Source organism: Amblyomma mixtum, chromosome 3 (assembly GCF_055824585.1).
Source record: "Amblyomma mixtum isolate Tamu chromosome 3, ASM5582458v1, whole genome shotgun sequence".
Classification (NCBI taxonomy): Eukaryota; Metazoa; Arthropoda; class Arachnida; order Ixodida; family Ixodidae; genus Amblyomma; species Amblyomma mixtum.
This window is the reverse complement of record NC_143014.1, coordinates 60,886,658-60,899,726: the sequence shown is the minus strand read 5'-3', so window position 1 is coordinate 60,899,726 and position 13,069 is coordinate 60,886,658. Positions and strand designations below refer to the sequence as shown.

Here is a 13,069-nt window from a genome sequence, read left to right as displayed (position 1 = left end):
TCCCATCTGCAAATTCTAGGGTTCCCATGGGAACCACTTACCGGTTGCACTTTCTCATGCTCTTGCCATACCTCCTTCAGCAGTAACCATCCTCCAATCGCGCATTTCTCCACTCACGCCACAACCTCCTCCTCCTTTTGGACGGCTACCATTGTAACCATCCTCTGGTTACGCCTTCCTACGCTCTTGCCATAAAGCCCCCTTTTATGGTAACCCGTTTCCATGGCAACCGCCGACCACTCGCGCCTTCTAACGCTCTCGACATACCCTCCTCCTTCCAGGGCAACCATCCCCCGGTTGGGGGAATCCCCAACCGGGAATCCCCAACCGGGCCCTGCGAGTGGTTCCCATGGCAACACACAAACTGGTTACGCCTACGACTACGACAGACAACACACAGCTAGGATGCGAAACCCAGGAATGGGCAGTTAACAGTTGTCACTGTAAAAAGTTATAACATTTTTCAGCAGTCTGGAAGTGCCCCTTCGATGGTTATTTTTGCAGGATGGTAAAAATTTGGTATTAGTAAAATAGGCACAGTGCAGAAAATTAATTCACTGCAGAAATGCAAAATGATTGCAAGGAGATCAATAAGCAAAATATGAAACTTACTGCACACCTGAAAAATGAATGAACATGACAGTTGTGATGACACCGCTACTTCGGGGTATACACTAAAGTGCACTACAAACATATACCAGGTGTTTTTTTAGAAGGTCCAAAATTTTTAAAGAAAGGTAAATTCCTTTAGATTTATTTTAACCCTGGGACTATACTGAGGGCTACGGCGGACGCCAGGTGAGAAGCAAACTGCTTTAATTAGTTTGCTGATTAACTGAATATGTTAATTAACTTTTATAATTTACATTTTAGGGGATATGTTGCATTAGCAGAATTGTAGATCGTCTTCCAAACAGTCCAGCCAAGAAAAAAAATTTTCATGAAAAACTTTTTTGCGCGCGTAACGAAGCGAGAAAAAGTCACCCTGGTAGGCAGCTTCACACAGTAGCACAGCGTCAGCGAGTGCCTGAGACGTAGTTCGCACCGCCCTGCGCTTTGTGTCAATGCATTTTTGTTTAAACGCGGCATTCCGTGAGGCCGCGGAGCGAAGCGAAACAAGCAGCGATAGCGCAGACCACCCGTCCGGGTTTCGGGTGATATCAGCCGTGTGACGCAAAGCGCAGGGCAGAGCGAACTATGTCAGAGGCGCTCACCGCCGCTGAGTTACGGTGTGAAGATGCCTACCAGGGTGACTTTTTCGCGCCTTGTAACGCGTGTGAAAAATTTTTAATTAAAATTGTTTTTTCTCGGTGGGACTGTTTGGAGGTCAATCTCCAATTCTGCGAATAAAACATAACCCCCAAGATAAAAATTAGAAAAGTTTATTAACATATTTAGTTAATCAGCAAACTAATTAAAGCAGTTTTCCCCTTGCCTCGCGCCCGCCGTAGCCTCCAGTATAGCCCCAGTGCTAAAATAAATCTAAAGCAATTTACCTTTTTTAAAAAATTTTGGACCTTCTAAAAAAAAACATCCGGTATACATGCTTTAAGAAAAAAAAAGAGCAGTGTCTCAGCCATGATGCTGAAGTCAAAGAGTATGCCAACCTGCATTGGTTCAGCTCCACTGTCAACACCCATGTAGGTACAGCAATCCAAGGGAGACATCGAGTGTAGAGCCAGAAGGCTCTCAGCCAGCTCAGCAGAAAAAAATACCATGCCAGACACCTGAAAAACAGGTGCTTATTAATTTTTAAAAAAATCTTCATAAAAAGTTATGCCCAAGAAACAAGCAAAACAGATTAAAACAGAGTCCAGCACGTTACCTCACCCAACTCAATACCTTAACTTGTTGTACATCCCCGCAGGGTGAAATTTTAAGAGCACTCCTAAGAGAGCTCTTAAAAGAACTCTTAAAGAAAGCTTACTGTTAAGGGTAAATAAATATTGTTACCGACAAACGGTTGACGTACACAGGGCAGGTTTACTCAAGACGTGATGGGACACACAAGACAGCAGGGAGCTTGAGAGAGGAAGATGACAAACCTCTAGCCATCGGTTTAGCCACATACAGTCACAAGAAAGGAAGACAAGAAAAACGTGGCTAAAGACACTGAAGTTGTTTTTTTTTTTTTTGTATCACAGTTGGATGCACTACTACATCAACCTCTCAATTTGTAGAAATAATAATTAACATACAAATATTCTCATGTTTGATGAAAGAGATTCTCTGCTAGCTAGGTCAAGAGAAGAAGTTGCAAATTCAAGCAGATGTTTGTATTTAAGCAGCCATTCTTATTAAAAAAAAAAAAATAAGACAATGTTAGTGTTTCTGGAAAACTATAAGAATTGTGTTCCAGTATCTCCTGAAATACGTGCCACAGAAAAACAAGCTTCCAAAAGTTTCAGCCACAATTTTTTCAACTATTACTGTAAGCATGAAGTCATGAACAAAAGCATCAAGCCATCATTTTATATTCCACTCCTTCCCCTGAGCTTTACGCTGTTCTGTGCCAAAAAAAAAAACATTGGCGTTATTTGGTGATAATGAAGTGGCATTGGCATTTTCTGTAGTCCTTCTGGTGCCTGAGCTTATGAATTTTTGATGAGGAAAGACAAACCCTTTCCCAAAATTAAAGTAATGCAGCTATGTAAACTAGAACACTCGAATTTATGATGGTGATAGGATCCTAACACATATCTTTGAATAAAATAAAACTTTTAAAAGATACTGAGCCATAGTATGAGACCTGCTGTATTAAATAAACCTGAGGATACTTCCACACAAACATACAAAGCTGGAAAGAATCACAATTAAAATTAGGTTAATTATCTGTTATTATTTACATCCTTGCTTGCGACTGGACAAAAAAATGCAGTTATGCAGTTTAAGAAAGAACACCCTTGTAAAAAAAATGCAATATCTGGAACGAAATTGTAGAGTCAAAATCACAATGCCAAAACAAAATTTAGGAAAGAAAAAAAAATGATGAACTGCTACTGTGCAGCGGGTGCACAGACTTACAACAAGAACCGTGCCGTCAGGACGAGTGTAGCTATGCAAGGCCTCTAATGCTCCACAATACAGGATGCTTGAAACAATACCCTGAAAATAAGAATACAGAAATGGCAATGCTCAGATATAATACGCAGCAGATGAAAGTTGACAGCAAGGTATTAAAAAATACTTAATGTAATAATTAACCTGACTTTCCATGTTATAAAAGTAAGAACAGATACCTGCAATCTGCTGAGTTTTACAGTCACCCAATGCAAAACAAAAGGAAAAGATGAAGAAAGAAAAGGCCAATTTTGCAATAAAACTGACCATATTAGGACTGCCTATATAAATGTATTGAAAAGCCTTAATGTAATAACAGATGTACAAAATAAAATATGTGAGGAGGTCCAAAAGTTATATTTTGTTTTAATGATTGACTTCACTTTTCTATTCAAATTTGTAGTCTTTCAACACAACCAACAAATACAGTCCAAATGAGAGACTAACACTTCCTGGAAGTCCAAAAATTGTCATCTGTTAGTTAACCCTGCTAGTCCTTGAGTACTGTGATAACTAGGTATCTGTTCTGCTAGATCTGTTCACTCAGTGGAGTCAATTCTTCATGAAAACTACAAGAAGTTAACTGGGGTTATGTCAGAACGATATGGACATTTTTTGAGGTCCAAAGAATAGCACTGTCTCGATCCACGCTGTTAAAGAGGGCATCAGCTGTAGAAAAGCACTGCCAAATTCATAGAATTTTTTCCTCTCCGCTTGTATCTGACACAAAAGCATTTCATCGCGTGGTTGTTCACCTAAAACAAATGACCACTGGTCAAATCAAAAAAGGATAAAAAAAAAAGTGAAAACTGAATGAACTACTGGCCTCCCCTCATATAGCTAGCTTAACATAAGCAACAGTCAACTTGAAATTGTTGCTTGTCAGTGAAACACAACAGACACTACTATCAATTTTGCTAGTGTGGCTTGTACTCAGAAGTGCTGAGAACCTAACTGGTGAATGATGTAGTAGTTTATTTCTGCTGCAAATCTGTGGTATGGGTCTACTTCTTTCTGGATTGAAAGCAACTTTGGCACATAAATCATAGTGAGTGCAGTTCTCTAATAACCACTAAAGGATAGGCAATAAACTTATCGCAACGTCTGTGATTTAAGAATTCATCCATTCCATTAGGCTTCACTGCTGCGCACAACCTTTGCCACGTTGCGTGACTATTTTTCATATCTTCACACTAAGCGCAGGCAGTAGCAACTTCAAGACACAGTGACAGAAAGAAACAAGCATTTTGAAAAGAAGTAGCTAACAAGTGGTACACTTAATGCGGGGCATGGCATTCAATTAGCCAAAAACGGGCAAAAAAAATTGTTTTGTTGAAAATGATAGCATCTGTGCATATACCTCATTTTCTATGCTGTCAGGAAGTTTCACTACTGAAATCCATCAAAATGTACTCTAGAAAAAATTGTTTCATGAACCGTGGTGGCACTGTAGATTGAGAAAATGCTAAAAAAATTGGTATTTTTCTCCGCTCCAGTTCTTTTACTTGATTCTCATCTTGTGCAGCAGATTTCGTCAAGCCTGCTTAGTCTATTCTGACTCCGTTTGTTTTGTTGCACTTGCAAAATTCCGCTTAATATGATGACATTCTTGCTTTTTTACTTTGATGATTAGTAATTTTTGGTGTGGCATCTTCTGTACAGTTTATAAAAGTCTATGCCAACTGCTTTGCAAAAGATAAAAAAAAAATCTGCATTGTGAAAAAAAAGAATGCCATTCACGCTGACCATGCAGAATGTGGAACAAATCGCCTCTTACATTTCGTCTAGTCTGCAAGCGATTCACAACGTGTAGAAGAGAAAATACTTCTATATACAAAAGTTCTTCACATATAATTATGAACTTTTGTGCACTTATGTTGAAAAAGCATTGCTAACATGCAGAAAAAGTTTCATCAAAATCCATCAAAAAATATGAAAGTTGATGTTGAAAGTCAGTTCCCCTTTAAGGCAAACTGCAAATGAATGCCAAGAACACCAGTTTCTCCTAATGTTGCATTCTTTATACTTTCACGGCAACCTGAAAATATGCAAAAACGTCAGCACACAAAGCGTTATTTTTTCTGGGAGAAGCAGTAGCTCACATAAGGAATATGAAGCTACTCCAGGACGACTAACACCATGTGAATAATTTTGTCATTAGAACACATACAAGATGGAAAATGAAAGGTAACATTAAATGCAACAAAGAAAAGCAAAAGAACTTGTAATGTTCCCTTTTATAGCCTTAAGCACCTAAAGGGACACCGAGGACAAATTGAAGTCGGCATGTATCAGGCTCGTAACAATCCATTATCCCATTCTAATGACAAAGACAATACTTTCACTGAAAATAGGGCTTTTATAAGCCAGGAAACCCAAAAAAATGAAAGCCACCACTGGTTCTTTTCCCGATCAGATTATGGTGCGTCAAAAGGGTGTTTTGTGTGCAGATGTCCAAGGCTAGGCTGCACAGCCATTCACCTCCAAATGATGATTAATCATGGAGTCCTTTTCAGTTTTGACGTTACAAGTATGATTTAAGTGGTGGGATTTTTTTAACCCAATTTTTTGGAAAATAAATGCATCTTTTGCTGCCGGACAAACATCAACATAGCCACAAAGAGTCAGCAAAAATTGTATGCAGTTGTCCTCTGCATCTCTTCATCATTTTTTGTTTCGGCTTTTTGAGTTGGAATCGAGCCTTTCAGTTACTATTAGAAACGGCAACTCAACAAAGTGAACCCTGGTATGTGCAAGTCATAAAAAAAAAATTTGCCTTTCATATTACTTCACAATTCATTAGCCCTTGAACTTCCTTTGATGAATTAAAAACGTTTCAAATGTCTTACATCACTGTTCACCATTACAGCACCGTGATTTGTAGCATAATCAGGATCACTTGCAGAGCAAATGAGCAGGCAATCTTTCACAGAGCCCCAGTTGACAGCTGCATAAGAAAATATACAACGGCATCACCAAAAAGTGTTGGCAGACCAAACCAGCTTACAATATGCACAAATGTTACCATATGCAGCATAATTTCCGGGACTGCAACAGCACAATCCAAAAGACAGAATGAGGCTTTCCACCAAGAGAAGAATTGATATGAATGGCTTTAGCAGGGGAGTGTACTGTCACTTGCACTGTGCAACAACGATACTTTCTCACAGGTCCCCTACTCAAAGCGCCAAGAATGAGTGCAATGAGGCACTATACATGCAAGGGAGTCCACGTCACTGACAATATTCGTGAATAGGGCCAGAGAGCTTGTATTCTTGAATTAAATTTTGAATCAGAAGTAATTTTTACACAGAACACAAGGCAATTACTAATGCAATGCTAGTAGAAATCTATCAAGAGGATGCTATCAGTAGCAAATTTTATTTCTCAATCCACTGGATGCAAATGCAACACACATAGCTATCTTAAAATGCCTGTGCAAATTTACTTGGATAATAATCAAAGGCCTATGAGTTTGCTCGGCTGAAAAATGGAAGTCACAGAGCAGTCGTGTGTGTAGCACCATTACAAAGCAATTCTGAGCTACATGCCTATTACACAGACAAACATGGCAAGCAACTAACAGCACTCGATTAAAAAATTACTGAAGCATATTATTGCCCTTGAAAAGCTATGATGTAGTTAATCAGCAAAAAAGAAAATATTCAAGAAATTAAAAGAGCCAGAAAGGTTTCACTGAAGTTAACCGCAAGCCACAGCTGCTCTGTGGTTACATGTCGCATTCTTCTACTGAGCACAATGCGGTAGGCTTGAACTAAGCTGCAGAGACCATGTTTTGAAGCAGGAGAAATGCAAAGGCAAAACTTTCATATACTGAGACTTATGAGCACATTAGAAATGTAAGGTGGTGGAAATTGATGCGGAGGACCGCACCACAGCGGGGTTCACAACTGGTCACTCAGTTCTGGTGCACAAGAAGCCCTTAATTATTAACTGAAAAAAGTAACCATACCGACATCACTGCAGGTCAGTATCATGTCGGTGCTGCACACCCAAACTCCTGGTGGGCCATTTTCTTGCATCTGACATTGGAGGAAGCAAAGTGAGCTTGTGCTGCATCATAAAAAGCTAGAAACACTCAATCACAGTGAGATATGGCTAGATTGCAAGCTGCACGCTACCTAACCTGCTTTCGTCAGATTACTGCGACATATACCAAGCAAGAATGAAATAGGCATCAGTACCTAAAATATTACATGGCAATGATTCTGAGTTGCAACAAAATTTTAATGTAATAATGGATTACCAGAGTTGCTACGAAGCAATATTGTACAGAAATTTGGTACCTGAGAGACAATGTTGAGAAGATTCTCAAGGTTGGAAGAACGACCAGTAATTTGGTCAATGGAACCTGCATGAATTTCAGGTATGCTCATAAATGCTTTTCCACATGGTTCCAGAGCATACTCCCTACTCTGCAAAGTGAAGTACAGAGAAAAGAACAAACTTTTCAGTGCTTTGTGTTCGTTGTATACTACCACAGCAGATTGCCATGACCAGTTTTAAGGCAAAACATTGCATTTTTAGCCAAAAATTCAGCGATGCACAACATATTTCAATTACCAGCTTTCAGCAATTACTGGCATTATTCAAAAATTAATAGTTACTACTACTGCAGCTGGTAGGTGTTAATACATGTTAACACCCAGTCATGGTAAATGCTAACAGCCCCGCATAGGAAGAGAAATGTTGCACAAACAAAAAAAGTAAAAAATTAGAATAATAAATGACATATACTGTCCACACTCAGTGCACAGTATGTAGGGCTCAATTTTTTCTAGATGAAAATTTTTTTTTACAAGACTGCCTGCACTTGGCACATAACCCACACGAGCAACGCATACAACAAGCGAACTAAACCTCACAATAGAACAAGCACTGGTAATTTAACGCCATATCAGCGATACACATTGAAAAATACTGCACAGTTTGTGCCTACAGTCTGAAAACCACAAAATTCTAACTTTTAAACAAGTATAACCTCTGGACTGTACACCAGAAATTACGGCAATAACCGTGTACCTAAATCTGAACATGTCCAGACTGTGAAACTTGCACAGAATGCTAACCACCAATAATTATGCAGTGATGTTAAAAATGTGTAATAACACCAAACATCTTACGTGATGCAGGACCAAAATTCGACTTCTGTCAAGCACATCAGGAGAGACTACCTGTAAAACAAATAATATGACAGGGCATTCGTTTTACTGTCAGAATGACATATTACTGAAGAATTATATATTGCACTAGAGAAAATAAAACTGTGAATTTGCTTCAAGAAATTAATTCATGCCAACATCTTAAATCCTGACTAAGTATTTCATAGGACTTTCTCTTGCAACAATAGGAGCGTCTAACCTGTGCACACAGACAGGGTCGCAGTAAGTTTGAGAGTGGACTGGAGAAGAGAGAGAACCCCTGCCTGAGCAAGCCCACCTTCTCCAAAATTGTGATAACTGACATGTACATCACAATTTTACCTTACCTTAATCTCAGCCCCAAGAGCTAGACACATTTGAAAGGGACTATGCAATGAATTAAAAGTTGCTTGTAAATGTTTTCAATGCTTAGAAATGATGCTGGGAAGCATTCACACCAAGTATGAGTCTTCAGATCTGAGCCGGCAATTCCTTACCGATTTTTAAAAACCGTGCTTTTAAAAATTCGTGGGCCGATTGGTGTACTTGTAGTGACCGATGTTGAAACTAAAATCATGAAAATAGACGTCACTAGTCCCGTGACGTTGGCAGGCCACCACACACTGTCATCGCTGGAGCCACGGCAGCCACAACGTCATGGACACACTTCCGGTAGCCGTGCAAATCGTCTGCTCGTGCCGCTGCGCGACCCCCTGGGGCAATCGCGAGCCAGGGTATTGCCTATGCACATGTGGTTTCAGTTTACCTCTGCCGCCTCTTTCTGTCGGGAGTTCCGGAGCCACTTGCAGTGTCTTTGTCGCAGTGACAAGCAAAGAAATCCGACGCGCGCCACAATCCAGGAAGGCGGAAAGAGACCGAAGAGATGCTGCCAATGCTGCTGCTGGGGTGCCGGGTGCGACAACCAGAAGTCGCAAACCGAATGTCAGTGAATGACGTATTCATGGGCGGGGCCCAGTCCCAGAGCTGTTTGCTTTATTTTTTTCTGGTGCCCCGCGTGCATGAGTTGAAGGGGGAGAGGAGGAGTGTAATTTTTAACTGTAATTGTCTATGTCTTCGTTGTTATTGATGCTAGCCAAAAATTCTTGCGCTGGGGTGACGAGTGATAGAATGCCTATCGCTCATCTGCTTTACGTAATCTCAATTAATTTACTGCACAGTCCCTTTAATACAAGGGGTATGCGAATATTCGGAAATTTTGAATACCGAATCAAATATCTTCCTATTCGATTACTTGAATGAATCAAATAGTGTATGTTAAAAATTATTTGAAACGATTTGAATAACTGGCGCAAAGTTTGAATAACGCCTGCCCTCTTTTTATCCATGACTATTTCAATAAGGAGACCATACACGCCACATAACCATGCTGCCACAATTGGTAAACGTGGGATGGAGGATTAAGCGCCACGGTGCGGTCCATTCGCGTGGCGGTGTTTGTAATTCTCATAGATGGACTCAGAGGTTGGATGATGGCGCAAGGCCAAGGCAGGTTCAGCAAACCTGGCATTTATGCCTGACTGGAGGCCATGCTTCATAAGTAAGCTCTCGTCCATCTCATGCACTGAGACGTGGCACTAGTTTATTATCTTCTGTTATCAAAAGCAAAAGATACTTATTCTATGAAAATAAATGAGAATGATAAATTTAATACACTGACTTTGTGTTGCAGCCCCCAAATGGAGATGTGTTATATCTTTTAACAGACACAACGATGGCTTCGAAAGCAGCGCTTCGCTGTTCCTCAAGATTGCCCACTGAATACTTGCACAAGTAGCGAATATTCGCCAAAATATTCTATTGGTATTCAATTTGGTTATCTCACTATTTGATCTGTATTCAATTCAGTTCTCAATTAAACTATTCATAATCGATTCGGTAGCAACACTATACGATTTGTATTCGATTTGGTTCGGCAAAAGTACTATTCGCAAACCCCTACTTAATACCTTGCGAAAAAATTTTGGTCTGTGCTATTGCATCTTTAGCATGACATATATGTGCGCAATCATAAGGGTCCCTGAAAAGGGTGTTTGAGGTTGGCTATAATGCACTTGCATTACGTAGAGTATAGGCCACCGAGCGTTCATGCAGCATACACGACCTCAAAAGCGAGGCAATCATTTACAATCTATTTGAGAAAATTTGCACTCCTCTGCCCCAGGGCGACCAGCGGTGCCAAGCTTTCACCAAAATCCGTGCGCAACGCGTCATGCAACGCGCGTTACATCAGCAGCAGGGGGCTATCAGCGGTTCGTTCGCCATGCCTACTCTTCCTAACGTCACGCAGCTACCATGGCCATGGCCGGAAGCTCTGCCCCCTGCAGAATTCCCATACGCAACGGCAGCCGGCGGAGGGGCCAAGAGGGTGCGGCCGGAGGAGAAAGGTCGACATTTCAGTGCACAAAAGTGACGAGAGGAGAGAGAAAGGCACAAAAAAGCGGAAATTCAAATTTTAACTAGAGATAAGAAGGCTTCCAGAAAACTCATTTAAAAAATCCGTGCTGGTGGATATTTGTGAAGCGGCGTCCTTTAACATTCTAGGCATACCGCAACATTATTGAGAGCCCCTTTCAGAGCTCCTTTAATAAAGACACAGAGTAATTCAAATTCTTGTAATCAGGGAAAAAAAGAGAGGGAGGGAAAGAAAGGCACTGACTGCGTCCTGACTCTTTTTTTGTAGACTTTCTATACCTGTGGCCTCCAAGTCTTTTACATCTTAAAATGGAAAAACTGCTCTAGTGGAAATTCAGGGGAAATTATGTTTTTACATAAGTAAATAGCCCAAGAACCATACTACACTATATTTTAATTCTAAAGCAATTTGTAAGCAAAAACACAAAGCGTTGTAAATAATTATAGGCTATCCCTGTTTCAAAGGCGTCAGTAAGAATAAAGAATGTGAATGTAGCAATACGTGAAGCATGTCTGCAGGTGTAGAAATGAGCATTTGAGTCACCAGGGGTCCTAGCAGGCCGTTGTGACAGCTAACGTAGTTAGTGTGAGGCATCGAGATGGCTTTAGGCAAATGCTTTGTGAAAACACCATTCATACTCGCCCTTCCACAAGTGGTGAACACATTGAGATTATTGAGTAACTCGAAGTTGAAAGTATTCTCTATGTTTCATGTGTTTCCTTACCCCGTTTCTGCTACAGCAAAAACATCTTGAGGAATCAGGCGTACAAGACATTCTGAAATCTAAGGTTTGATGACATCTCGTCTGATCAGGTAGTAAATTCATGACAAAAAGAAAAACAGGAATGCTGGCCAAAGGCTAAGATGTTCCGTGACTAAAGCTTCTGTACGGCTGCTGAAATATCTTAACCTTTTTAGCAACAACGTTTGGTTGGTGTTCCTGTTTTCCTTTTTGAAACAAGAAATTGTGTGTTTAAAAAAAAAAAAAAATCCCAGCCACATCCCCCTTATTGCACACATTTGAGGCTGGTTGGTTGGTTGGTTGGTTGGTTGGTTATGGGGTTTAATGTCCCAAAGCGACTCAGGCTATGAGGGACGCCGTAGTGGAGGGCTCCAGAGATTTCGATCACCTGGGGGTTCTTCAACGTGCGCTGACATCGCACAGTACACGGGCCTCTAGAATTTCGCCTCCATCGAAATTCGACCGCCGCGGCCGGGATCGAACCCGCGTCTTTCGGGTCAGCAGCCGAGTGCCATAACCACTGAGCCACCGCGGCGGCGCAAACGTTTGAGGCATTGCAAAGTTGAAATACATATCAAGCCACCCTACACCATCACGCACGGCCAGAATTTCCCTGAAAACGCTGCAGCAGTCCTGATGGAGTAATAACAAAACCTTTGATATTGCAGTCAGCTGCTGGGAAGCGACACCAAGGCACAACGGAATGAGCACAACTTCAAGATAGGTAACAATAGGCAACTTCAATATTGGTACTTTTCTGTATAGTCGCTATCCGTCCACGCACGGCACTTAATTGCAGCTCAGACTTCCTTGTAAAGTCATGGTTTTGCTTAACTTTACGGAAACAATGTGCACTAGGAAAATCCGTCCACTGTACCATAAAATCGATTGTGAACAGGTGTATACTTGCCGTAAATCCGTTATGTGCACTCAAAAATTCTGTCACTACCAGAAGCGCATTCAGCGTAGCAGCTCCGCTGCCGATATTACTTGCAGGGTCTTCGACGGTGAGAATCTTGACTGTTTCGGAAATAATGTTCCGAGCTTGGAGTATGCGGAGTTCTGGAAAAGTGACAGTCAAGGCTCATGCACAGAAACGAAAAATGGAAACACTGCAAACGGCGAGGAACAGTATTATTTGGTGCCACGCATTACCTGCTTCAATTGCAGTCGCCCATTTAAGAGAAGAGCAGGTCACCACAATGCAGTCAAAGTTGCCCATTATGCTGAAATTATGCAAAGAGAACAGATCTTATTAGCTGTTGTTTAAGCAGCACATGACACCATCGTAAACACGGCTACAATTGTTATCTTAACTTCGCTGCTTGCAAAACATCGAGCAACAACACAGCTCGGAGAGCCTTGAAAGACCGCCACCACCTGCTCGCCTTGGCTTGGATTGAGTGGGCCCAGTTGAGCGAACAATCAGCTGTTGTTGGTTTCGTTTCCTCGTTTCTAATGGGAAGTTTGCAGATGCGTACACGCCGGTTTGATGCGGGTTCGATGAGTAGGACGTGTACCTGCATGTGTGCGCGTGCGTGCATGGTCGCAATAAAAAATAAAAAGCAGGTATCTGCGACACAACTATCAGACATTGTGGGAAAATAAAAGTAAAATGGGAAGAAATTCATTATAAATTGCTTGCACGTGAAAATTTCCACTTGGGAATCT

General features: G+C 41.1%; 1 protein-coding gene across 3 annotated transcripts in view; it reads right to left on the bottom strand.

Moving 5' to 3' along the window:
• Positions 1-13,069, bottom strand: part of LOC149350371 (L-fucose kinase-like) — a 56,040-nt gene extending 42,971 nt beyond the window's left edge. For all 3 annotated transcript variants that reach the window (XR_016290358.1, XM_089579382.1, XM_089579383.1), the window contains exons 1-8: positions 12,554-13,069; positions 12,305-12,460; positions 8,205-8,251; positions 7,368-7,496; positions 7,034-7,103; positions 5,910-6,007; positions 3,025-3,105; positions 1,608-1,727 (exon numbers count right to left, since the gene is read on the bottom strand). Coding sequence is in view for 2 of the 3 variants with exons in the window: in XM_089579382.1 (XP_089435508.1) it covers positions 1,608-1,727; positions 3,025-3,105; positions 5,910-6,007; positions 7,034-7,103; positions 7,368-7,496; positions 8,205-8,251; positions 12,305-12,460; positions 12,554-12,620 (768 nt within the window). In the remaining variant the exon portion in view is untranslated. The remainder of the gene's footprint in view (positions 1-1,607; positions 1,728-3,024; positions 3,106-5,909; positions 6,008-7,033; positions 7,104-7,367; positions 7,497-8,204; positions 8,252-12,304; positions 12,461-12,553) is intronic.